The 27942-nt window shown below is 37.7% G+C and overlaps 1 protein-coding gene across 7 annotated transcripts in view; it reads right to left on the reverse strand.

Moving 5' to 3' along the window:
- Positions 1-27942, reverse strand: part of MAST4 (microtubule associated serine/threonine kinase family member 4) — an 816735-nt gene that overhangs the window by 366976 nt on the left and 421817 nt on the right. For all 7 annotated transcript variants that reach the window (XM_072606465.1, XM_072606462.1, XM_072606463.1 and 4 more), the window contains one exon: positions 3383-3414. In XM_072606465.1, the coding sequence (XP_072462566.1) occupies positions 3383-3414 (32 nt within the window). The remainder of the gene's footprint in view (positions 1-3382; positions 3415-27942) is intronic.

Raw genomic sequence — 27942 nt, forward strand, 5'->3', positions numbered from 1 at the left:
GAAGTTAGAAAGGGAAAGGGAGTTGAATGAAAAGATTATGATTCTGTTTTGGATCTGTTAAGTTAGAGATACCTGTGGGAGATTCAGTGCAAAGTCCGGAAGGCCATTCAAGTAATGTGGGATTAGAATTCAGGAAGGAAATAAGGTCTGGTTCCCTTTCCACTATGTGGCAACCACCTTCATTTTGCTGAGAACCTTGTTTATATTATAAACCTGACCTACTTTGCAAAAGGGAATAAGAAGTAGAAATAATTTTCAGTTCAAATTATTTTGGAAACATAATAGTGGCTAGACTAAAGGAGCACTGATGAAGATGAATCACATACCAAAAAAGCAAATTAAAACAAAAACAAAAAAACTCCAAAATTCAGAAATTGACTTGCCCTCCATTCTAGTCAATGACTTATGGTTATAAGGACTGTTGTAAGGTTACCACATGTGGTATTGCCTTCCATTTTAGAAAGTTTTAATGATTTAGCTTTTTATATTATATCATCCTAGACAAAAATTATCTTTAAGCTAAAAAAAACCCCACAAGCAAATACTTAATTTCCAAGGATATGTAATTTAGCATTTCATATAAAACTTGCATTTAAAAATATATATTTAAAATATATACATATTAAATTATATGCATTCATATATTATGTAATATATTACTTTGCATATATATTACATAATATATATTACTTTCAAGAAGCTTAACAAACACACATGTACAGGTCTACACCAACCAGAGTATCTAGACAAAAAAAAAAACTTAGATAAGTTCACTACCTCACTTTTTAAATGGAAATGTTGCTGTTACATAATATAGAACTGCATCCCCAATCATTCTGTTGAAGGCATAATACAGATTTAAGAAAACATAGGTGATATTTATTTGGTAAATAAATTGCAGAAGTCTCAATAACCAGGCTCCATTATGCTGGCTTGCACAGATAGGTAATAAAGATGAAGCAATGTCTTTCTTCATTAGATTTATATTAAAATCACTCTAGCATAAAAAAATTCCTTTTCCCAGTGCCATAAAAATGCATTGCATATAAGGCAATTACTGGTGTTCTCTCCAGGTATCGGTGACCAAATTTAAGTGTGGGGCAAGAGCACTGGAAATAATTTTAATCAAATAAACATCAAATAACATTTTTACTATTTTTGTTTTTGCATGAAGCAGCTTGTACCCTGGAAAATCTGCCCCACTTTGATACATATAGAGGATGAGCCACTTAATCCCCCTGTGCAACAGGCAGTTCTTTAGGACGGAGCAGAGAGGTACCAACGTGTGTTGGTAGAGCTTCCTCACCCTTGAGTTTCTTATGCCAATTTCTCTTATTCTGGTTCACTTTTCCGATGGTTTAAATCTCTCATATAGTGAATATAACACTAAAATTTTAAAAAAAAGATATTTATATTGACAATGAATACACTATGCGTTAATTCTGGTGGAAGCTGTCATGAGGGGTATGCAAGTACTTTAAATAGCGCATATAATTCTTCTCCTATTCCTATGGACAATATGACCGAGCTTAAACACGCCACTCACCACACTCCCCATCACCTCACCCCAAAAGTAGGTTCTTCCTCTTCACTTAGGAGCCCACTTTCATATAAAGCAAGTTGTAAGGGATCAGATTTTGCATTTTCTCCTTTCTCTCAAGTTGCTCTATCAACTCATGACTGTTAACACAATCACAAACGAGAATCATTCAAATGCTTCAAAAGGAAATATGATTTAAAATACAGATAACCCTGAATTCACCATCATCTTAATAGTCATTCACTAGGCAATCAATTCATATAAGAGCCAACTAGAATCAAAGATGACAAACACATAAGACTCAGTGTTTGCTCCTTGTGGAAGACCACTCAGAGTGGCGATCTTCTTCAAAACTGAGACTAAAGTACTTTTTTTTTTTTTCCAGAAAGATGACCATTTTCCCTCATCAAATTCTTTCAAGTAACGATGACAGGGGCAGGTTTTAGCTATTTGTTGTTTCACTTTTTCTTTCTAGGAGACTGAATCTGAGACTGGATTCACCAAATCCAGGCAAGAGAATTATGCTTAACCTAAGAGGTTATGCTAACCTCTCCTTCACCAGCAGCAGGAGTTTTGGGCTCTCCACTGGCAGACAACTAGCCATTTACCCAAGGTCTAGAAATACAGGCTTGGAACCAATGCTGATTTATCCAAAGGCATTCCAATAAACATCAATTTTCCATGCCGTCATTACAGCACAGGCTCCATAATAAGGAAAATGGAGAACTACTCTGGAGGCTTTCAGGGTCTGACATCTGGGACTGGTGCGTTGGTTGGTTGTCTTTTTGTCTGTTTGTTTTTGCCTTTACCCAGGGTTTAGCATCAAGAGATTGGTACATAATAAGCATTTAATTCCTACTTGTTAAATGATGATTGGATAGATGGCTCCAAAGCTCTATTTAGCTCTTAGGATTCACCTTGCCTTTCAAGGTCTCTCTCCATCTAGATCGTCCCCACTCCTGATGAGAACTTGTACAGCATTGGCCTTAAACAGAGCCCCTATAAACATAAGACGCAACTCCCCTACTACACATACAGATTGACATAAGCTCCTCAGATTTTAAACCCTGAACATCTCTAAGTCAGCAGTTACATCAGCAATTGATCATAAACTTGCTCCTACTTTAATTGAATGTAAGAGTACCTAATTTTAAACAGTAAGTTCCAGGAGAGAAAGCTATCTATGAGGGAAATAACACACTATTAATCCTAAAAAAAATAGGTTGAAATATACTATGGGGAAATCAAGTCAAGGTACATAAATCTGCAATTTTAATCATAAAGTAGCATCACATGAGTCACATCATTAAAAGCTGAATGAGACAGAGTAGAAACTACATTCCACTGCTCATCTTCAACAATTCAGATGCAGAACAATATAGTCTTCTGTGCTCAGCAATGGCGGTGAAAAAGACTGAGCTAGAATTCATAGAAGCTAGAGCACAGCCATCATCCTTATCACAGTCGTTTATACTTGTCTGCATGCCAAATATTTTCATCCAAAGGACTGAGCTCATTAAATTGGCAGAATTTTTTTCTTAAATTAAGGGTCATACTAGAACAAAAACGCATTCTTAGTTCACACCACCCATTAGAAACCTTGGAAATCTTGCACTGTAATTATAATTTAGAGGCCACTACAAAGGACATTCAATTATATTCAAATCATGGCATATTGACGCTCATGCATATAAATTCCGTTTTCTTTGTTGCTCTGCTAAGGCCAGTCAGTTGTCACGTTTAACCTTCAATTTGCCACTGACAAACCTAATAAATACTTCAATGAATGATTACATCACAACCATATAAAAGATTATAATGGAAGAATTTTTTGTTACTCACAAACTTCCTCTTCTAGGGAGACTCAGTTCCTTCTGAAAAAGGGAAGAAATAAACATGACATTAGGGTGACATGGGAGATTTTTTTTTACACTTTTAAAAATCAATTCTTCTTCACATTTTTGTGTAGCTATTTTACGTACTGGAGTGATTCCAATGACATTACAGTCTCAGTCCCACTCCTGCACTGTTCCCTTAACAAAATGTATTTACACTGTGAACACCTGGGTCTAATTTTTCAGAGGAAAAAAGTGGAAAAACATCAACTTCTGAAAACAACCACAGGCAAATATTGCAAATCAACATTGTGATTCTAATGCCATGTGTAATTCTGTAAACAAGGACAGGCTAATCTAAAAAACAAACCCTTTGACTTAAGTCTATGCCTCCCAAGAGATAAAAAGGAAAAGAAACCATATCTACCAATATGTGTGCATCAGTTCTTTTTGTACCAAAGAATTGGAAACTAGGAGGATGGCTGAACAAGTTACGGGATGTGAATGTGATGGCACCTTCCTCTAACGTAAGAAATGATGAGCAGCTCGGTCTCAGGGAAGCTTGGTAAGATATGCATGAAGTGATGCAAAGTGAAGTGACCACAGCCAGCATAATAATTTACATAATTACAATAATATTGTAAAGACAAACATCACTGAAACACTTAGAAAATCTAATCAATGAAAGGATTCCACCAGACTCATGATGAAACCTGCTACCCACGTCCTGACAGAGAGACAATCAACTCAAAAAGGAAGTCTTTTCTTTCCCCAAATTTTTGAAGGACATTGACAATGGAGGAATTTGTTTTGCCTGACTATACATGTTTGTTAGAGGGGTGTTGTTTTGGTTTTTGTTTTTCAGTGGGAGCTGAGTTGGGGTCTGAAGGCAGGTTTCCATTGATTGAAGAATATAAAATTTAATTATAAAAAAAGCAAAGTTCAACAGCAACACTGTGTGATGGGCAACTATGAATGACTTAGTTCTTTCTTTTCAGTAATACAACAATCCAAGACAATTACAAGGGACTCATCATGGAAAATGCTATCCATATATGGAAAAAGAACTGATGGGCTCTAATTGCATATCAAAGCACATTATTTTCAATTATTTTCTTTTTTGTAGCCTTTTCCTTTTGAACTGTTTCTTCTTTCACAACTGTGACTAATATGGAAATATGTTTTACATGATTGAACATATATAACCTATAACAAATTGCTTACCATTTAGGAAGAGGGGAGAGGAGGAAAGGATGGAGAAAAATCTGAAATTCAAAATCTTATAAAAATGAATGCTAAAATTTGTCTTTACATATAATTGGGGGAAAATAAAATACTACTAAAATATTTTTAAAAATTTTAACAAGCAAAGTTCTAGTGAAAGACACTACAGAGAAAGTGGAATGCCACATTTTCCCCTTCAATAGTCAACAGTCTTACCTATGGGAAGAAAGCAAAAGAATTTAGCAAGACTGGATTAGGGATAAAGAGCTAGAATGGTCCTCAGAGGCCACCTTATCCAAACAGTCATTTTACAGATAAGGAAAGATAGACCCCGGAAAGGTGAAATATTCAAGGTAGTAAATGTCAGGCGTAAGATTTGAACTCAGATCCTCTGACTTCAGAGTAGATGCTTGTTCTACAACTGACTAAATAAAATAGGGACTATCCATGATGGATTAGAGACTGGGATAAACACACTATGACATATCATTTTGTATATCAAAGTGGCAAAAACAAAGAATAAATGATACAAACTAGACTTTGGTTTAATCCTCCAAGAAACATGGAAAATGTCAGCACTTAAAACGTGACTGTTGCAGACTCCAAAATGTTCACTAGGATGAATTATTCTAATGATATCAGGAAGTGAACTATGTTAGGCATTACAGCTAAAGGGTCAATCAATCATCTCCATTCTATAGAAACGCACAGTAAGAAAGTCAAACAATGACCAAAAGAGATGCTAAAGAGAACCGGACTCACTATAATAAATTCCCCAGTAACTCAGGTGCTCAATATTATTTGTGATTAAAGAATAGAAAGGACTTAGTCATATGACTTATTTCAGTCTCAAAATGTGCAAACAATAAATTCTCAGAGATGAGATAATATTAAGTTATTCATTCCCATTATTTTCATTTATTTTCTGCCTTTTAGGAGCTCAAGCATTGTTTGTTGAAACACGTTTCCCCTCAGTTCTACCACTCTTATCTTTTCCATTCACTGTTTAGAATAGATCTCTAAATGCTTAGTTCGTAAGGCAGTCTTTGATACTGCTTCTAGGCAGTACAATGATCTTGTTTTATAAGAGTAATATCTTTTAGACATATCGAGAATACACTACTTTCAGAAAACATAATTTCTCCTGATATACCTTAGGAGAAAGAAACGTCACAGCAAGAGAGTTAAAACCGTTTTATAAATTGGCTGCTTTTCTTATCAATTGACAGATACATATTCCTACTGTCATTCATGACACATAGCAAGGCTAACCTTAAGGAAGAACAATTAGCAGATGCATTAAATGAGTTGTTTACATTCCTATTGTCAGAGATAAGAAACTGTGAGGAAAGAGGGTCTAGGGAAGGTGGAAAAGAACAGTGGAATGAAGTGAAAGCCTTTCTCCCCTTGACTAGCCTTCTGTGGATGAGCATGTGCTGATATAGATCCCTAAATTATGAAACATATGAAATGCAAAGATATTTCCATTTACTGATCATTTAGTAACACAGTCATAAATACTCATAATCACCTGCCTTAGGAATGGGTGTGTAAATAGAAATCCAAATATTGAATTTGTTGTGTTCCTACTTAGTGTGATCAGTTGGCGAGTGATCTTTAGCTGAGAAACACAAGGCGATCACCTGAAGAAAAAAAAACCCCACTGTAACAACCTGCTTCCCTTTTGGAGAACAGTAGCTAAATTTATTACAACTGTTTCCAACAGGGTCCCCAGGAATTCATTGTAAAATTCCCCAAACAGCGCCCTTCCCTCCTAACCACAAGTCTGTAGTGCAAAACAAACAAACCAAAAGCAACCGCCCCATCAGGTGTTTGTGTTCAGCTGGAGTGTTCAACTCCTGTCAGCAGAAGAAAAGAAGGGGAAAGAAAAGAAAGGAAAAGGAGAAAAGGAAAGAATGAAAGAAGGTAAAGCTGCCAATTTCTCAGTTTAGAAGCAACTTCACAGATTATGTTTAAGCTCCATATGGAGAAATAGTGGGTATCGAAAGAAAATGAGAAAGGTCCAGACAAATGAATCAAAGAAGGCTCCTCTGCACAACGGTCCCATCAATCAAATTCCACCTAATGACCCAATGACAGAACACTAGCCTTTCTGGCCTGATGAAAAACTGCTGAAACAAGAAAATAAGAACTAAAAACCCACTTTCTTTCTTAATCAGAAAAGCTATTCAGTGGGTCTAGAATTACTATTTTTCAACATGGAGAAAGGTTATGATGGGCAACCCTCTGCTGCTGCTAAAAGGTGCTGCTCAAAGGGATAGCCACACAAGTAGCAGAGATGCTGAGATGGGGAGCAGAGGACATTGAAAAGGCCGGTGCTAGCTGACCTGAAGTTACACTAACAAAGCTGACAGCGCTAATCCACCTGACGGGCTTGAATGTCAAGCTCGGGAATGGAAACTCAATTTGGGAGCAAATTGGAATCAGATGTGATGGTAATAAAGTGAGAAAAATGAATGCACTGTGGCTGAGACCTTGGGAGCATTCTACCTGATGAGGTCTATGCACACTCTGAACGCTCTGCAGCTGGAGGCAGAGGATGATGATGGCTGCGGACCTAAGGCATAAGCACCACAAGCCGATATATCTCAGTTCTTTGTGCAGAAATGGCCAAGCCGAACGGCTTAAGTACGGAGCCCTTAAACTATCTCTTGTGCGTGCTTTTGTTTCATCTTTTTAAAATGTCAACATTAAATTTGACAAAATGTAGTTAGGTACTTAGATAAATAACTCCTATGGTAGTAATTCTATCCACATGAATCAAGCCATGTTAGCCATTTGTTTCATGGCAAAAAATGGAGGAGGAGGACATGAGTACAAACAGTAAAAATTAAGCATGCTCTGTTTTTAAAAATCCAGCAATTACTGGCTCATTACTAAATCAACCCACAGTAAGGAACTGAAAATCTTTACTGTCCCCTCCCCCCTGAAAAGGGGCTTGTTATCATTATTATTTAGGCAAAGGAATGGTCAGAATGCCTTTGGACAATTGAATGATCTCATTCTCCCTATTTTTAAACATAACAGCATCAGGATGGTGTTATATTATGATGAGTCATAGAATACCACAGTCTCTGAAGAATTCAAATTGAAGGTCAAAGGGCACTCAGTAAGGTACACAGTGGCATATGAAGGATGTAACACATTACAAATGAAGACGTAGAAGAAATGAAATATAGAATGTCATCGGGGAAATCCATGAGCCAGTCAAATAGCAAGAGCAAGTGATAACCAAACAGACCGCTGATGTATTCCACAGCTATCCAAACAATGCCGAGTTCTAGAATAGGGGTTCTCGGCCTTTCTGTGTCATCCCTTTGGCAACAAGGTTTGTTGCCTATATTCATAATTGAAGGAAATGCTAAATTTCAATTTAAGATTAGTGAAAATAAAGGTGTATTTTTTTCAAGTTTACAAACCCCTGAAATCTATTCATGGAGCTGATGAACTCTCAGTTAAGATTCTTTGATCTAAAAGAAAGCCCTGAAGATCATTGGGTGGATTTCTTATTCAGGATTTATGAAATAGTAAACAACAGTTGCTCAGGATGAGTGTGTGAAGACACAGTCTACATCTCTGGGAGTAATCTCTACTTTGAGAAAATTATGGGTGCACTAGAATGTGGTAGTAAGATTACTTAGACTGTGATTCCTAGCATTGCTGTAGCTCTGAAAACTTCATCACTATTTGATGAATTTCACTACTCTTTTATCCTTTTCTTCTAAAAAGGCTATATGGAAAGTGTTTATTTTAAATATTTATTTGAAGCAAAGTTAATTGTTTCATTGTTTTGAAATTGTCTCAAAAAAATCTTTGATTTTCAGCAACATATTAGGTTGTTGCAAATACAGGATTAGAAATTATCTGATTACAGTTGGGACTATAAACACAATGAAGGATTTCCCAGCCCTGGAGAGAATCTGTGTTCCTCAAATTATTTAAAATAAAAAATATTCAAATAGTTTGTCTCACTGAGGAAACTAGTAGAAGAAACTGCTGTGCTTTGAATATATATGCAATTATCATTATGCTCCTGAAGTAATTTTTATTTATTTCCACTATTTAAAAGTTATGTGTATTCAAACAATAGCATATGGTTCAATATTCCACACATGTTTGAAGAATCTTTGAGCCATCCATTTAAACTGATTTACAAGATTATGTCTTGGAATGAACTTCAATACAATACACACTCCAGGGCAAACAAAATCCAGAGCAGTTCATAGGATCATAGATTTATAAATGAGAGGAAAGGGACTTGAGAGGACATCTCAGCCAACCCCCTAGCCCATTTTAGAAATGAGGAGACTGAAACTCAAAGTTTACATGATCTGATCACATCCACATATCTAGGAATGTAGGAGGTAGGATCTGAATCAAGGTCTTCCTGACTCCAAGTCAAGAATTCTGTCCATTACACCAGTTGTCCTGCAACATTTATTAAATGCCATGATGGATCTATACTTAGTCTTTGCTTTTGGAATGCTAGTCATAAAAAGGTCTAGAGTAACTTTTATAGGTTCATCTACTTACATTGTCCATGAAATCTTATAAATATTTACTCAACATCTTAATTTAAAAATAATAATCTGTATGGCTGAGATTGGTTCATGTTTCCTATTTTCATAACAATTTCACACCATTTAATATCATGAGAAAATCTCCCAAACATTTTTCTTGCATGTTTCTTCCTTATTCAACCCTTGCTCCCAATCATCCAGGCTCCTCTCCCCTAAGCTGTGCTTCTCCTGAATCACTGCTTCACGTAGTTTCATGTTTTCTTGGGAACCAATTATAATTGCAGTGTGGTACACAGAAAAGAATTATGGCTTTGGAATCAAGAGGACCTGGATTTATGTCCTAGGTCTGTCAGGAACTCTTTGTGTGACCTTGTGCAAATTGGCTTGCCTCAATTTCCTCATTTGTAAAATATGAAGGGATTGGACTTGATCTCGAAGGCCCCTTCTGCCCTAAATTGATGATCCTGTGATTCTAAGAAGAGTAACAGCTCTCATTATAGACTTTCCAGCTTGTAAAGAGTCTTTTCTCAGAACCCTGGGAGGTGGGTGGGGAGACTATTAACAAACTCAGATCCCACTGCCATCGGACTCTGCTCCTCATTACAAAATGGAACCATGACCTCCTTCAACGTTAGGCGCCATGTGTCTTAAGGACCCCCTCCAACCAAAAGTGCAGGAGAGGTTTTAATTTAACAGCTTGGCTCTCAAAGTACCAGGGCAGCCTCGATGAGTGTCTTTGTATTCTTTGGATTACGACTTCTTAATTAGCCATTAGTTGCTCGAGTCAGCTATTGACAAGTTACTACACAATATAACTATAGAGCACTCACTGATGGCTCTCTCCCTTAAGCAGCTGATTTGGCTAATGAGCACTTATTGAGTACCTAAATACTCACATCATTGTACTAAGTGATGGAAATGCCACAAATGAAAATAAATAAAAGGCACAGCATGTTTAAATCTATTGGAGAAGACGGAACACATGCACATGAAACAATATGAGAAAAAGTGACAAAGGAACATGTGGACAGTCCCAAGACAGGAAATAAGGCAGGAGAGAAAGAAAGGGATCAGGCAGAGGTGAGTTTAGGAAAGACTTGAGGAAAAAACAGAAATCAGATGAGAAGGCAAGAGGGCAAAAGGTAGGCATTGCAGCAAAGTCTTGAGCAGAAAGCCAAGTCACGTGGCAGTACGGGATTAGTTGGGGGCCAAATGACCACATTAAGGAACAACAAGCAGAGGAGATTGTTATGAAAAAGGTGATATTTAAGATCTTTCTGTCTTAGAAAAGTAAATTTTGGTGGTTAGGCTGAGGAGCCTGGTTTCATGGGGAACTATAACATGTTAATGTTTTGACAGTTAATATACAGAATAAGGAAAAATCAATTTCAATTATAAATTGAAACTAAACACAGATCCCTACTTTTGATTTCTTATATGAATGATGGAAAGTATACTGTTAGCTAAACCTATCTTCCAACAAGAGAAAATCTGCCAAGTCTGGGCAGCCCATTATGCGGCAACATTCACTTTCTAGACGCCCAGATCCTTCTCCCCTCCATTCCCATCCCCAGCCCCACCATCCCTAAGCTATAGATTCACATGGGAATTGTCAAGAGTTTCCAAATTAAACAAAACACTGGCAATTACTTTTAGAGAGGAACAATGTCCACAGATCTTGGCAAGTACTAAGCACATTTCACACATAAATTATTTTAACAGAAACCGATTTCATCTGAAACAAAGCCCTGAAAGGTAACACTTCTAACCAAAGCTTTTAAAGTAGAAAAAGCATGACAATTCAAATAATCAGCTAACCCCAAATAAATGAGCAAGTGAAACATGCTTCCTTTCCAGCCAATTACTGTATCCTCCGATTCTTCCTTACATGGTGTACCCTTGACATTAAAAAAAAAAATTACACACAACAAACTCAGGAACCAGACCCATTTCCTACAGGTTCTGTCTGGCAATTCAACTACAGATAGGGGAAACCTCATTGCTTAGTCAAGGTTCTGCTTCCTGTCTATTAGGCTCATGGCTGAGTACTAAGTGCAATGCTAATCATTCCCAGAAATTAGTAATACTTCTATTTTACATAAATTGCTTTGTTCTCAGTGCCAAGGAAAAAGAAAACAATAAATGTCTGGTTCATTAATGAAGGACTTGATGTCATTTTAAAGTTCAAGAAAAGCAGAGTCTTGATAGAATTTTGAAGGTCTTATTTCTTCACAAGAGGAAGAGAAGCAAAACCATGCAACACTCAAGAGAATCAGCTGATCCTTCAAATTCAAATTTTGAATTGAAATCATACATACCCCGACAAGGAGCCTAATTCATTGAGGATAACTGGGGATGGGGAAGGCAATAAGCATTTCTATTGAGTCTACTATGGGTCAGGGACTGTGCTAAGTGCTTTTACAAAAATCTCATTTGATTCTTATAGCAATACTGGAAAATGGGTGCTATTTTATTATCTTCACTGTACAGTTGAGGAAACAGAGGCAAAATGCCTTGGCCAGGGTGTATGCCATATTTGAACTCAGATCTCCCTATCTCCCGGCCCAGTCTTTTTTTCGTTGTGCCACCAGGTGCTTCTGACACAGCAGTGACATAGAAAGTTTAATGAATGAAGCAGTAGGGCCAGCATTTAAAGACCAGGTATACATGCCTATACCTAGAGAGAGAATACTTAGTGTCCTGTATTTCCTTTTCTCTAGGCTCGATAGCTACATACAGTACCTATTAAATATGTCTCAATTATATCTTCAATTAACACACATCCTCGCACTAGCTTCAAGATTTATTCTTCTATCTCCTCAACGAGCATTTAACTACCTAACTATGTATAAGACACTATGTGAGGCTCGAAAGACAAAAATTTTACAGTTTCCACCACCTCAGAGCTTCTGGTCCATTAAGAGGAAACAATATGTACACAGATAAGCAAATACAAAATATATACCATACAATTCAAAAGTAATTTGGGAGGAAGGAAGACATTAATATTATAACTGTGGGAATTAAGAATGGCCTTGTGTGGGAAGGGATATTTCAGCTAAAACTTTTCAGGAGCAAAAAATTTCCAAGATAAGTTACTGTAGACATTATAAAATATTTGGGAGTCTACCTGCCAAAACAAACCCAGGAACTATATGAACACAATTACAAAACACTTTTCACACAAATAAAGTCAGATCTAAATAATTGGAAAAAAATCAGTTGCTCATAGGTAGACTGAGTTAATATAATAATATAATAAAAATGACAGTTCTAAATTAATTAGCTTTTTCAGTACCATACTGATAAAATGCTAAAAAAATATTTTATAGAGCTAGAAAAAAATGATAACAAAATTCATCTGGAGGAACAAAAGGTTCAGAATAACAAGGGAATTAATGAAAAGAAATGCTAGGTAAGGTGGCCAAGCCCTACCAGATCTTAAATTATATTACAAAACATCAATCATCAAAACTACTTAGTACTGGCTAATAAATAGGGTGGTAGATTAGTGGAACGGGTTAGGTATACAAGACACAGTAGTTAATGACTATATTAAACTACTGTTTGATAAACCCCAAAACACCAGCTTCTGGGATAAGAACTCACCATTTGACAAAAATCTTCTGGGAAAACTAGAAAATAGTATGGCAGAAACTAGGCATAGACCAATATCTTACACTGTATACTAAAATAAAATCAAAATGGGGACACAATTTAGCTGTAAAACTGATACTATAAGCAAACTGGGAGAGCAAGGAATAGTTTATGTGTCAAATTTGTGGAGAACTGAAGGATTTATGATGAAATAAGAGATAGAGAATACCATGAAATGCAAAATGGATAATTTTGATTACATTGAATTGAAAGGTTTTCGCACAAATAAAGTCAAAGCAACCAAGATTAGGAGGAAAGCAGAAAAATGGGAAAGAATTTTTACAACCAGTGTCTAAAATATATAGAGAACTGAGTCAAATTGGTAAGAACACAAGTCATTCCCCAACTGATAAATGGTCAAAGGATAAGAACTGGCAGTTTTCAGAGGAAGAAATTAAAGCTATCATATGAAAAAAATGCTCCAAATCACTATTGATTAGAGAAGTGCAAATCAAAACAACTCTGAGGTATCACATCACACTATCAGACTGACTAACATGACAAAACAGGAAAATTATAAATGCTGGAGAAAATGTGGGAAAATTGGGACACTAATGCATTCTTGGTGGAGTTATGAACTGATCCAATCTTTCCACAGAGCAATTTGGAACTATGCCCAATTGGCTATAATATATGCATATCCTTTGATCCAGTAATACCACTTCTAGGGCTGTGTCCCGAAGAGATCATACAAATGAGAAAAGGACTCACATGTACAAAAATATTTTTAGTAGCTCTTTTTGTGGTGGCAAAGAATTGGAAATTAACGGGATGCCCATCAGTTGGGGAATGACTGAACAAGCTGTGGTGTATGAATGGAATGGAATACTATTGTGCTATAAGAAATAATGAACAGGCAGATTTCAGAAAAATCTGGAAAGATTTGAATGAACTGATGCTGAGTGAAGTGAACAGAACCAGGAGAACACTGTATACATAATGTGATGATTAACTTTGGTACACTTAGCTCTTAGCAATGCAAGTATCCAAGATATGGTGGACAAATGAAGGACAATGCTGCCCACATCCAGATAAAGAGCTGTGGAGTCTGAATGCAGATTGAAGCATATTATTTGCTCTTTCTATTTTTCTTTTTTTTCATCTTTCTCGAGGTTTCTCCCATTGGTTCTAACTCTTCTTTACAACATGACTAATGTGGAAATGGGTTTAATATAAATGTGTATGTAGAACTTGCATCACATTACACACTGTCTTGGGAGGGGAGGGGAGAGATGGGGGAACTCAAAATCTTATGGAAGTGAATGCTGAAAACTAAAAATTAATTAATTAATTAAAAAGAAACAAGTCTCTGAAATGGGTACTACAGGTATTAACATTCCCATCTTACAGGTAAGGACAAAGGCGCAGGGGATGAGTGACTTACCAATGGCCACACCATAAAGCATTGGAGGCAAGTCTAGAAGATCTTTCCTGACCTCGAATACAACACTCTAGAGTCACTATACCAGGAAAAGTTTTTCCATTAGTGTGAAGGGTTCAAAAGGAAATATGCGTTATAGGTTTTTAATTGTCTCTGAAGTATTTAATAAAAATTCAAAGCAGTTGTTGATCCTTCATGTTTGCAAAACCCATCACTCTAGGCAAGTTTTGTTCTTAGAAAAAATAAATGTAGTTTCATTATTTTACTTATCATAGATCCAATAATCTTGTGAAACTGATTGATAAATACATCCATCAACTCAGCTCCCATATTTCTAGTTATTAGAAGATGATGACCGACAACAAAGCTTAGCTAAGGGAGAAAAAAGGTTCCATCGCACAGCTGTGCCCCACAAGACAACACTGCAATTCTTTTACTTCTTCTATTCATTACCAGCAAATTAGAGTAAATTCAAAATATTGATTCATACACCCCTCTATAGGGAGAAAGTTACCATCGACTTTTATTGCTTATTGCTGGGTCCAATTCCCTGGAATCAATAAAAGCTACAACGTTCCTAAGCTTCTTAAAAGATGCTTAATATAGTAGATATGAGACACCTTTCAGACTCACTGTGAATCTGTGCCATTTTTCAGCAGGAACAGCTGCCCACATCTCAAATTTACAGAAGCCTGATGTGATCTTAGAATCTTCTCATTACCCAGGAGAATGCCCTGGGAATGAAATGAATAAATACCAATGGCTCTGAATTAGGAAAAAAAAGCAAAAAAACAACTTTGACTGCCAGGAAAGAAATTGCCTGAGTTCTACACTGGATCTCAGTGAGTCAACAAACTTTCACCCAGAGGTAAATTGTGAAACCGTTACAGGGATCTAACCTGTTATCACTGACAGAGAGGAGATTATTTTAGAAAGGGTTATTCAACTTTTTGGCCTAACCCTAACATTTAACAATAGTCTTTAGCTGAGATTCTTAAACTTTTTGTGGGGCACCTAAACAGGGGGAATGTGGGGGGCTCTTTGGTAGTCTGGTGAAGCCCTTCCAACAATAATGTTTTTAAATATATAAAAGACAAAGGATGATAAAGGAATCTAATGTTGCCAAAGTGTAGTTATAAAGTCCACGTACATCAGACTAATACACCCTAGTCTACAGGATTCTTTAATTTTTTTTGCTTAAATTTGCCATCAAAAATGTGTCATATGCTTGTATATTAAAGAATTAATGTCCCCTTGTAAACAAATTAGGAAGATATCCATTTTTCTAGACTAGATTCCATGAGAATTTACATGCTCAGTGCAAAGAGAAAGAGATTACACGTGCAATTCAGAAGAAAATCAGCTAATTCTACTGGATCAGTAGTTCTGAGCTCTTTTAGCATACCAGGGCTATCATTTTTATTTACTAAGCACGTACCCTACTTGTTGCCATGGTCACTTCTGAAAGAATTATTTCAGCCCAGAAATTTATTAGTGAGTTAGCTTATGGGACTCCTAAAATGTGATCTGAAGGCAATACCCCAAAGTCTACTTACTTCTGGGCATTTCTATCCATCTAAATGCAAAATAACTAAATTAGGGAACACACTTTACAATGCACATATAGAAAGTATGAGGGCAATGGGAGATTAATGACATCCAGATTAAAATAATCAATAACGTGAACTAGATTCTCTACCAGGCCTGAGATTTATCACAATGAAATAAACAAATGAAAGAAACAGTTGGCACGCAGAGGATGTGTTTTACTCAGTATTCAATGGCCCCTGCCATATGGAACTGTGCAAAATCTAAAGGGGATAATAAGGGAATTTATCAGTTGACAAAACTGTCTCCTTCTGCTCTTAGAAACTGATGCTCTTTCTAGGAAAGGTTCCCAAGAAACTTCACCTTTCAGATTCACACTGCTCATGTTATCTCTGGTATTTGGTGACATCACTGGTAAAATGAGTATTTTACTTTGGGTAAGGGGGAGAAGAAAAAAGAAATTGGGTCTCCCTACATCACCCAGGCTGGCTTCTCAAGGGACCAGTAACACTGCTAATCTGCAATTCTACCATTTCTGACCTCAGTCACTTTGTCCCTCCTTAGGCATCTGGTCACCCCCTAATCCTAGGGACTAGATTTAGTCTGGACACCTGACTTACTTAGCTCAGAATTCCTGGGTTCAAGAGATCCGCTAGCCTCAGCTTCCCCAGCAGCAGGAAATATCAATGTGAGCCCACATACTCAACACGCTGTATGTTCTTAACATTGTAAAGAGTGTAATTGCTACTCAACAGTGAAGTTTCACAATTAGATGTGACCCAAAGAGATTCACAAATGACCAATCATAAAAATCAGAACCAATAAATCATTTCTATGCATTACAGTTCTTATCAAGGAAAAAGATTGCTGCATGTAATAGCTTAGAAAATAATGAAATCCTTCTTTAATTAGCATCCCATTCTAAGGGAAATAGAAAAGTTCTACAGAACATTCGTTCTGATTTGGCAATTTGTTTTTCTCTTTTCCATATTTAAGAGGATCGTTCAGTCTTTGTTAATGGCTTTGAAGAAGACTAAAGAGACTTGGAGCTTAATGACATCATATTTGTGACAGTTAATTAGCAGAAAACATTTCAATTTTCGGAGACTTCGCTTTAAGCTTCAAAAGGAGAAGTAAGCTTTGGGTTTTTAATTGCCTCTTTCTGAAGTCTAAATTCTTTTCTCAAAACAGATCCTTGTGATTTCTGAGCATATGTTTCTTGACAGTGGTACAAGTTTAAAATCGGATATCCTCCTACAGGGTCAGAAATGGACCTCTTATTCTTTGGTAATTAAAAATCTAAACTGATCTTCAGGGGAAAAAAAGCACTCGTCCCCATCACGTAGGAGGGCACAAAATTGCTTGGACTTGGTACTGATAACAATGAACTCTGAGAAGCTTCATTTAATTACAAAAAGCAGATCAGGAACCAGAAGGAGCTGGTTAGGTTTAAAGCCCAGCCTCAGATACTTACTAGCTGTGTGATCTTGGCAAATCATTCAACTTATTTGCCTCAGTTTCCTCATTTGTAAAATGGGGGTAATAATAGTGACTGACTCTCAGGGTTGCTGTGAGAATGAAATGACATATATAAGTGACTTTGTAAAAGGCACAAGGCACAAGGACTGAATGAAGTAATATTTTAAATATGTTTAGCACAGTGCCTGGCAAATAAGTCTGTGTAAATGTCAGCTATGATTATGATCATTTTAAGTACAACATGTAAAGATCAATGAGGGCTTAGTTAGAATAAGAACACAGAATAGGTGATCCAGGAATAAATAAGGAAAAGAACTTTTAAATATAAACCGAAGGCAACTTTTAAAATTGCATCAATTATGAATAGTTTGGGAGGGCAGGGGAGAGGAAAGAAAAGGAAGTTTGTCAGACAGTGAAATAAGGCAAAGCTTCACATCTCTCCACAGTCAGAGACTAAAATAGTCAGGTCACACACTAATCAAATGAATTCCAGAGCATAGGCAGACAACCACCCATTGTTCATTCACTCATTCAATTATTGTTGAGTCACTTATCAGTCTCATCTAATTCTTCATGATCCCATTTTGGGTTTTTTTTGAGAAAGATATTAGAGAAGTTTGCCATTTCTTTCTCCAGTTCATTTTACAGTTGAGGAAACTGAGGCAAACAGGGTGAAGTGACTTTTCCAGGGTCACACAGATAGTAAGTGTCTGAGGCCAGATTTGGACTCAGAAAGAGGAGTCTTCCTGATCCTAAGCCCAGTGCTCTATCCGCTAGGCCACCTAGCTGCTCAAATTCATTCAATGAGCATTTGTAGAGAGAAGGGAAATACAGGGAAATGGAAAGATTACTAAGTCTGAAGTCAGGAGACTAGCATGCAAGTCCCAGTCCTGACATTTACTAGGTCTGTGACCTTGGATATGTCACTTCACCTTGGCCTCAGTTTCTTCATGTATCAAATGGCTATCCTAGTACTTGAATGAGCTACTTCACAAGGTTGTGCTGAGATAAAACATAAAGGACAGTCAGGTGACACAGGGAACAGAGAACTAGAATAGGAGTTAGAAAGACTCATCTGTCAAATGAGGTGGAGAAGAAAATGGTAAACTCTGCCAATACCTCTGGCAAGAAGACCCCCAAATGGGGTCATGAAGAGTTTGGCACAATTGAAAACAACTGAACAACAAAAAAGCATAAAGCTCTCTCTATACAGAAGTGGATATGGTGGAAGAAAAACTGTTTTGGAGTCATAGGTTCAGGGTTAAAATCCCAGTTCTACTACTCACTATCTATATGACCTTAGGCAAGTAATTTCCCTGCCTTGTGCCTCAGTTTCCTCATCTACAAAATAAAGTGAAGATGATCCTTACTGTTCTCTTTGGCTTTAAATTCTAGAATCAAAGGGTCATAGATTTAGAACTAGCAGGGACCTCAAAGTCCACCTACTACAACCCCATCCTTTTATAGACAAGGGGAATCAAGGTCCAGAGAAGTAACATGACTTGTCCAAAGTCACATAGACTGTAAATATCGGAGGCAGGATTCAAACTCACATCCTCTGACTCCACTACACCATACTGGCTCCTATGATCCTATAGAAATAAATGAGATCATACAAATAAAGCACTTTGTAAACCTTAAAGTGTTCTGTCAGTTACTGTTATTGTTATATTAATGTGTTTTACTCCCATCCTCATCCTCATCCTTCTGATCTTTAAAGTTCCCTGTGCTTAAGGGGCTATGGGGAAACAATGATGAATAAGATAGTTTGAGCTGTCATGAAATTCAAAGTCTAGTTACAGGGACAAAAGACCTATAAGATTAAATAAATCACACTAGCATGTGAAGGTATAATGAGAGAAACACAGCTAAGAGCTATCAAAGAAGCCAGGAGATCTATCTACGGAAGACAAGATTAACAATTCAAGTTAATTCAACAGTTCTTTATTAAGTACCTATTATGTGTTTGACCTGTTGATACAGGGACAAAAAAAATAGAAAGCCCATGTTAACAAGGAGCTAGTGGTATAGGCTATGATGCAGGTACAAATAAATCTAACATAGGATGGGTGGGCTGATGGTCCTCTAAGGAATACTTGGGCTGCTCAACTCACATCTCTGTAGTGTTTTAAGCTTTGAAAAGCATTTTGCTGGCAATAACCCCCAAAGGACAGTGGTACAAGTATCATTACCTTTATTTCACAAAGGAGAGGCAGCTGGGCATAGTGGAGAGAAAGCTGCCTTCAGAGTCAGACTGAAGAACAGGCTTTGGACCTGTGTCTGAGTTCTGCTTCTTTCTCTCTCTCTCTCTCTCTCTCTCTCTCTCTCTCTCTGTCTCTCTCTCTCTCTCTCTCACACACACACACACACACACACACACACACACACACACGCACACTGCCACACTGCTGTGCAATTGTGGGCAAGTCCCAGGCAGCCGAAGAGGATCTGGAAGCTGCACATCTGGCTGATAGGACCAAATTGGCACTACTATGAGAAGCAAGAAGATCAGATGGAGGAAGAACATTATTTTGGATATACTGAGTTCTAGACGTAAAGAAAAGAGTTAAAAAATGTGGGTCTGAGGTTTGGGTGAGAAGGGCTCAAGAATGGAGATTTGAGAGTTATTGGCCTACAGGTGATAATCAAAGTAAATGAAGTTGCAAAAAAAAAAAAAAAGCAATATAAAGGGAAAGAAAGGGTACTGAGAACTGAACCAGAAAATGCCACATTTAGTGACAGGAAGGGAAAAAACCCAATTGGGCGACAAAAAAGGAGCGCTAACAAAGAAAGGAGGTAAATTTATAGAATTTTGGCTCTTGGAATCCAAGAAAAAAGAATGTCAAGGAGCAGGAGGAGATTCAAAGTATCCATTACAATAGGAGGAATAAAGAATAACACAGACTTAAAAAGGGCACAGTACAGCTTCTATGGAGCTTCAGGAATGGATGAAAAGTGAAGAAATATTTCCCAATTGATAAATGGTCAAAAGATATGAACAGGCAATTTTCAGAGGAAGAAATTAAAGATATGTATAATCATATAAAAAATGCTCTAAATCACTTTTGATTAGAGAGATGCAAATGAAAACAACTCTAAGGTATCACACCACATCTATCCCATTGGCAAACATGACAGAACAGGAAAATGATAAATGTTGGAGAGGATGTGGGAGAGTTGGAACACTAATTCATTGTTGGTGGAGCTGTGAGCTGATCCAACCATTTCGGAAAACAATTTGGAACTATGCCCAAAGGGCTACAAAAATGTGTGTACCCTTTGACCCAGCAATATCGCTTCTAGGACTATAACCCCAAGAGATCATAAAAATGGGAAAGGGTCCCACATGTACAAAAATATTTATAGCAGTTCTCTTTGTGGTGGCCAAGAACTTGAAATTTAGGAGATGCCCATCAATTGGGGAATGGCTGAATAAATTATGGTATATGAATGTAATGGAGTACTACTGCACCATAAGAAATGATGAACAGGAAGACTTCAGAGGGGCCTGGAAGGACTTATATGATCTGATGCTGAACGAAAGGAGCAGAACCAGGAGAACTTTGTGCACAGCAACGACCACAGTGTGTGAGAGTTTTTTCTGGTAGACTTGGAACTTTGTAACAATGTAAGAACTTAAAAAAAAAAATTCCCAATGGTCTTTTGAGGCAAAATGCCTTCCCCACTCAGAGAAAGAAATATGGAATTCATTCGCAGAATGTAGCAGATCATTTGAGTGTGTGTGTGTGTATTATGTTTTGATTTGGTATATGATTTCTTCCATTTATTTTAGTTTGTCTACACAGCATGACTATAGTGAAAACGTATTCAATAGGAAAGTGTATGTAGATCCTATACAGAATTGTATGCCATCTTGGGGAGAGAGGGGAATGGTGGGGGGTAGGTAAAGGGGAAAAAAATCTATGTTTAATGGTAGTGATTGTAGAACATTAAAAAGAAAAAAAGAAAACAAAAGAAAAGTGAGGAAATAGAGGCAGTATGGCTAGATTAATCATTCAAGGTGTTTAGCAATCAAGACAAATAGAAGAAAGCATGGTATATCAAGAGAACCACCAAACTGAGAAAGGATTTTCTTAAGATAGTGAAAATGAGAATTTGTTTTAGACAGAAGAAAAGAAGCTAACAAAAAAAGGGCAGAACCAGAGATGCAAAGCATAGATGGGGGAAATGCTGAATCCCACACCTGGTGGATATTTAAGGGGATAAAACTTAAGGTAGATAATGCAGCCCTGGAAAGAAGGACTGAGCTGGGGAGGGGAGAACTTTTTCCTCTGAAATAAAAGGGAAGGAGAAAGGAAAGAGACTAGAGACAGAGAAATTTAGAGGAGGGAAGGAAAGGAGTATTCATTTTTCTCTGTAAATTATGAGGAGAAACAGGCTTTACTGAAAGTAATGGGGAAATAGATGAGGTCAGGAGCTTACAGAGAATGGATGGATTTTTGGAAAACTATAAGCAATGTAAGCCAGTCAACAAAAGCATACTATGCTCCCAGGGGAGGCTAAGAGAGCAGCAATTTGTAGAAAGGTGTCACCTCCCAGCTTGGGGACCTCTGATAGACTTGGCAGCCTCAGATCCTGACAAGAGAAAAAGAGACAGTGAAGTTTTTCAGAGCTTGGAGATTGATGAGGTGGTCACACCAGAAATGACAAGGAAGAGAGAAATTCTAAGTTGCTGGAGGCAGAATCATTGACACCATTGTCTAAGAAATTTAGACTGAGTAGGAAGGCAAGTACTGTTCAGAGTGAGGAGCTGAGGCACTGGAAGTTAAAATGAAAGCAAAGAGTAGTTCCAGAAGGGCAAAGAATAGGATAAGTGAATGGTAGTGGGTTGTGGTCAAAGATAGGAAATTCCCAGGCAGAGATTTGAAGGTGGAACACCTATAATTGATAGCTAGGTCTGAAGTATGGCAGAGAGGTTGAATTAATATTAATACTATTAAGGTGCTGTACTACTTCAATTGCTAACCCAAACGAGATATCATGCCAAGAATCAAAACCAATACCTACGCATCCTAGAAGAGTCAACTTCCATTTTTCCTAAAGTTTTTCCTTTTTTAAAGGAAAAAAATTATCAATACTTGCCTCACCCCTTCCCCCTCTTCAATGTAAACCTCCCCCAGGTAATGGCAAAGTAGATCCAAGTACAATTAACTACCATATTAGTCATGTCTAAACATATGTGTGTATATATATATATGTCTATGCTAATCGTTTACCGTCCTTCTGCTGAGATGAAGGAGATATGATTTGTCAGTCTTCTGGAAAAGATTGGTCAATACTTGATCAGAGACCTATAGACTTTCAATGTTTTATTTCTAGAATAGTTGGGACAATTCACAAAGTAGAGGGGCAAGGGAGGGAAGGACAGAGGGAGAGAGAGAGGGAAAGAGTGAAAGACAGAGTGACAGAGGCAGGGAGACAGAGAAACAGAGAACAGAGAGAGAAAGAGGCACATAGTCAAACTTGTACTTTAGGAAAATCACTTTTGCAACTAAGTGGAAGATAGCCTAGAATGGGGAGAGACGGGGAGATTAGCTGCAATTCTATTACAACAGCCCAGGAGAGAGGCAATAAGAGCCCGAACTAGAATTGTGGTTGTGTGAAGGAAGAAAAGGGAAATATATGTATATGTATATGTATGTATGTGCATAAAACATGCTGTAAAAGTAGAAACGACCAGGTTTTGGCATATGTGGGCATATTTTTAGATAGGTGGAGTGAGTGAGAATAAAGAGTAGGGAAGATATCAAAGTTACCAGTATGAATGACTGGAGAGACACTGGCACCCTCCAAAGAATAAGGCAGCTTGGAAAGGAAGAGGTTTGGGAGTAAAGATAAGTTCTGCTTCAGGTGTATTGAGTTTGAGATGCCTACCGGAGAATGTCCAAAAAGCAGCTGGAGATGCAGGAGTGTAGCTTAGTAGAGAGACTAGAACAGGATATATAATTGTGAGAAACATGTGAATGGAGACGTGAGAAATGATGAGATCATTAAGAGAGATGGTACTGAGCAAAAAGGAGGCCAAGAACAAAGACCAAAGGGACACCAAGGATTACTGGTCAGGACACAGGTAAAGAATCAGCAAGGGAAACGGAGAAGGAGTTACACAAGAAGAAAGAGTACCAGGAGACAGCAGTGCCATGAAAACCCAGAGAAAAGAGGGTATCCAGGAAAACTGATCAACAACTTCTAATGCTGCAAAGAGTTCTGGGACAGTCAAGACTGAGTAAAGACTGTAAGATTTTGTAACTGAGAGATTGCTTTGTAGACAGCAATTTCAGATGAATTACGAGGTTGGAAGCCAGATCACAGAGGGTTCAGAAAAGAGTAAGAGAGGAAGTGTGAGCGTTAATTATACGTTTTCTCAAGGAATTTAGGCAGAAAAGGGAGAAGACATATCGGACTATAACCACTGAAGATTGCTGAATCAAGTGTGGGTTGCTATTTTGTTTTGTTTTTTAAAGTATGGAGACTACAGGAGCTTGGGAAAGGATGGGATCGAGGCCATGTGCATAGGGGCTTGCCTTGGCAAGAACGATCACAACCTCACTTGATGTTTAAGTGAAGAAGGAGAAGGTGAGGAAGGTGTCTATGCAATGTGAGACGAGAAGAAAGCAAAGCTCTCAGCACAGTCTCTTTTTTCATTAAGGAGGAGGAAAGTTTCTCAGCTGATAAGCTAGGGGAAGAGAGATATTCCCATCTTTGAGAATCCTGACCTATATGAGATAGAACCTCAGTTGCTTTATTATTTTTCAACTTACAGTTCTATCATTTAATGATTTAGAGCATTTGTTCATAGAATTGTTAACACTTTGCATTTCTTCTTTTGAAAACTGCCTATTCACATACTCTTTGACCACATATCTACTGGGAATTCTGTGCTCATTTTAAAGGAATAACCATTAAAACAGAACTAAAACATAATAAATCTCTCCTGGAATCAATTGCTTACACAGATGCCTGTAAGATCACCCAGGCTAGCACACTGACATGTCCTCGATATTCATCCACAAAATTGATAGAAATGTGAAGGTTTTTAAATTCTAAAAGAGTATAAATTATTCATCTCCATAACAAGTAGCTACATCTATAAAAATCCTCAGTGCATCAATGGTCAGATGGAAAACAGTAATAAATTTAAATATTCTCTCAGCCTACTTAGGTTAGCTCAGACCTTACACTCTCTCTCAACTTCATTACTGATAGCTTCAGTTGTTAGCCAAATGAACTCTGCTACTTTACTACTAAGTCAAAACGGGTTACTTGGACAGTAGCAATTACCCTTAATAAATCATGAAGGCCATCTCTTAATCAGAACTAAACTCACTTAAAGGCAAGATTCCAGTTTACCAGCATGAGAGCTATAAATATTGGCATAAGCTCGAAACATTCTATAACCCTTTTGGCTTATTTTAAATGCCTCTGGGATGAGGGGAGGGGACAGTATTTCACATGGATTTCAATGAAATGTGGAAGAAAAGTCTGTTGCTTCAACTAAAAAGAAAATGTTTGCCCATTTATTCTGTTTGTCTTCTGTATTTTTCTTAGTCTACCTTTCATCAATAAACAACAATGTTGCTTTAACTAAAAAGTGTGGCAAATTCTGATTGAATTTTCCACTTCAAAGTACACAAAATCATTTCATCTAACATGCCATGTTAGAAAATCTATGCTCCATTCTGACCTCCTGTTGCAGTCTATTTCAAGTCCTGGTGATGTACCGTATCACTGCATGGCTGGTGGAGTACAGTAAACATATTGACTGAAAAATGTTTTTGAAAAATCCTTATTCCACATAGATCCTGGCTACTGTCAAAAATCACATAAATGTTCAAGTTTGTCTGTGTAGGAGCATGACAGAAGGCTAGAAGTCCTTGAAACAAACAACATAGCTGCTTACAATTCTCTATCTGAGCAAATAAATGCTTCCATCCTCACATCCCAGGTTTCACAAAGGGGTAGACAGAAAGTTTGGGGCAGCAAGTGGTACAGAAGGTAAAGCATTGGGCTAGAGGCAGGATGATCTAAGTTCAAATCTGCCTTCATACACTTACTGGCTGTGTGACCCTGGGAAAGTCATTCAAACCCTAGTTGCCTCAATTCCTTCTCTGTAAAATGGGGATACACTGGAGAAGGAAATGACAAACCACTCTAGCATATTTGCCAAGAAAACCCCACGTACACATCCACAAAGAGTCGAACATGACTAAGCAACTGAAAACAGGAGTAAATTCAAATACGAAAAGAGTTAAGTGAATAAGTTAAGGGGGAAAGTATAGTTAGTAACCTCCATCTGTAAGATTAAAATAAAATTTTGCCAAATTGTTCTTTTCTAGAAACACAGGGGAACTTCACTTGCAGCCAAGAATACATCAAAAAAGAGTAACATATTGACCTTTCCTTCCAATTGCAGACTGGCTAACTAGTTGTCTTTCTTCATTTGGGAAATGTAATGGTTGACCTCATCCCTGGACTGCAAAGGGTTTAGCTACATTCATGAGCTGTCTTGTCTTCTTAAAGCTAATGAACAACAGCTTTTTTCTACTAAGTGCTGGGATAAATAAAAACACTAATGAGGATGAGGATGGAATAACAGTAACTGGCATTTACAGGACACTGAGGTTTGCAAAGTGCTTTACAAAATTATCCTATTTGATACAGCAACCCTGGGAGACAGGCGCTATGATTTCTGATGAGGATACTGAGGTACAGATGAAGTGACTTGCCCACAGTCACAGAGCTCACAAGTGTCTGAAATAGGATTTGAACTCAAGTCTTCCTGGCACCAGGCCCAGAACCCTATCTACTCTGCTACCTTACTACCAAGAATCATGGTAGACCTTCTACTTTAGATGGACTGCAGGAGCATTGCCCATTAACTTTGTTTAAAATAGACTCCAGAGGAAGAAAATTTCAAGACTGTCCCCTTGGTAGATGTTATTACATCTTAGATGGCTCAGAGAAGGTATAAGTTATCTGAGAGCAGAAAAAACAGAAGGTGATAGTGCTATGCAACCTCACAACTCTATTAGATCAATTAATTGTATCCATGAATTAAAGAGAGTCAGGATCACAACTTTATAGGGCACCACAGAGCTCATTCAGTCTGGTTCCCTCAGTACACAAATGAGGAAACTAGACCCAGAGAGGGAGAATGAACTTCCCCAAAGTCAAAGTAACAAAACCAGAAATGAAACATGCTTCCTGATGTGAAAATCCATTATTAGCCTTTCCACCATGCCATGATCACGCTACTTCTGAATCACCAGGTGTGCATTGGAAACAGCTATTAATAGTGAGTTGAAAAGAATAATCTTTTTTTCGCTACCTATGATCTAGAGAAAGCAAGAGCTGATGACCAAAATTAAAAATTCCTAGAGTGAGATGGTTATTTTACCAAATTTTTAGCATGGTACCATAATGCAAAGAACACCGGATCTGGAAGCAAGAGCCCTCAGTTTGAATCAGGATCTTCCACTTGCCACAAGTGTGATTTTTCAATCAATCACTTAACTTCTCTGGGCCTCAGTTTCCTTACCTGTAAAAATGAGGGCAGTTATATGGCATAGTGGATAGACTGCTGGTCCTAAAGTCAGGAAGACTTAATCTTCCCAGGTTCAAATCTGGCCTCAGACACTTACTAGCTTGTTTGACCCTGGGCAAGTCACTTAACCCTGTTTGTCTCATTTTCTCACCTGTAAAATGAGTTGGAGAAGGAACCGGCAAATCACTCCAGCATCTTTGCCAAGAAAGCCCCAAATGGGGTCATGAGGAGTCAGATGCAACTGAAAATGACTGAGCAACAGTGACAACACAAAGGAGGAGTTTGAAATCAGTGATTTCTACGATTCTTTAAAGCTCTAAAGGCCTAATAAAATATTTTTCCTATTATATTTTATTTATTCTTATTAATGACTACATATTACATTAAAGATATGAAACAAATATATTAACATCTCAATAATAAATACAAAATAATTATTAATTTATTTATTATTTGTTTTATTCCTATTATTATTTGGAAGGCTACAATGAGTCTCTAGAACACATTTTTTTCAAATACGATGAAATGACTATAAATTCTTACATGAACATCAATAGAATACGATGTACTCCAATGGATGTGTGACATCCAATTGAGAGTTCCCTTGGTACCTGAAGACCAAGACAGAAGAAGCCTCTGCAGAGGGGTTTCCAGTGCTGCCCCAAGTCCACTCAACCCCCTGGCTAACTTCTCTCCCTTAGAAATAGTGGAACCCAATCTCTAACCCCAAGTGTACCCAAGACATGAGTAGGTGAAAGCTTCCCACCACCAAAAACCATGGATTTCCTTTAGGCTAAGCCACCAGTCCTCATACCTGACCCATGGGCCTGGTACACGCAGAGCTTTCCCAGAACCCTTAATAAGGCTTCACTCAGACCAGCCCAGGGGACTCCCTGAAGAGTGACAGACCAACCAGTTCCTCTAAAAACAAAATCCTCCCCTCTGCTCTATGCCTCTAATGGGTAAGTCTCCTGGTCACCACATCCACTTTGGCTTTTACCCATAATTCTTTTCAACTTCTCTATTGAGCTGAACTCAATAAGAGCTCTAACCCTGAAAAAGAGCTTAGCCAATCTGATACCTCTCTCATGCTGGAACGTGTCTAAAGCTGAAAACATTTGGGAACACAGATTGAAGTCCACCCATGTCTTCCCTTCCTGTGAAACTCTTGT

Source organism: Notamacropus eugenii, chromosome 4 (assembly GCF_028372415.1).
Source record: "Notamacropus eugenii isolate mMacEug1 chromosome 4, mMacEug1.pri_v2, whole genome shotgun sequence".
Lineage (NCBI taxonomy): Eukaryota > Metazoa > Chordata > Mammalia > Diprotodontia > Macropodidae > Notamacropus > Notamacropus eugenii.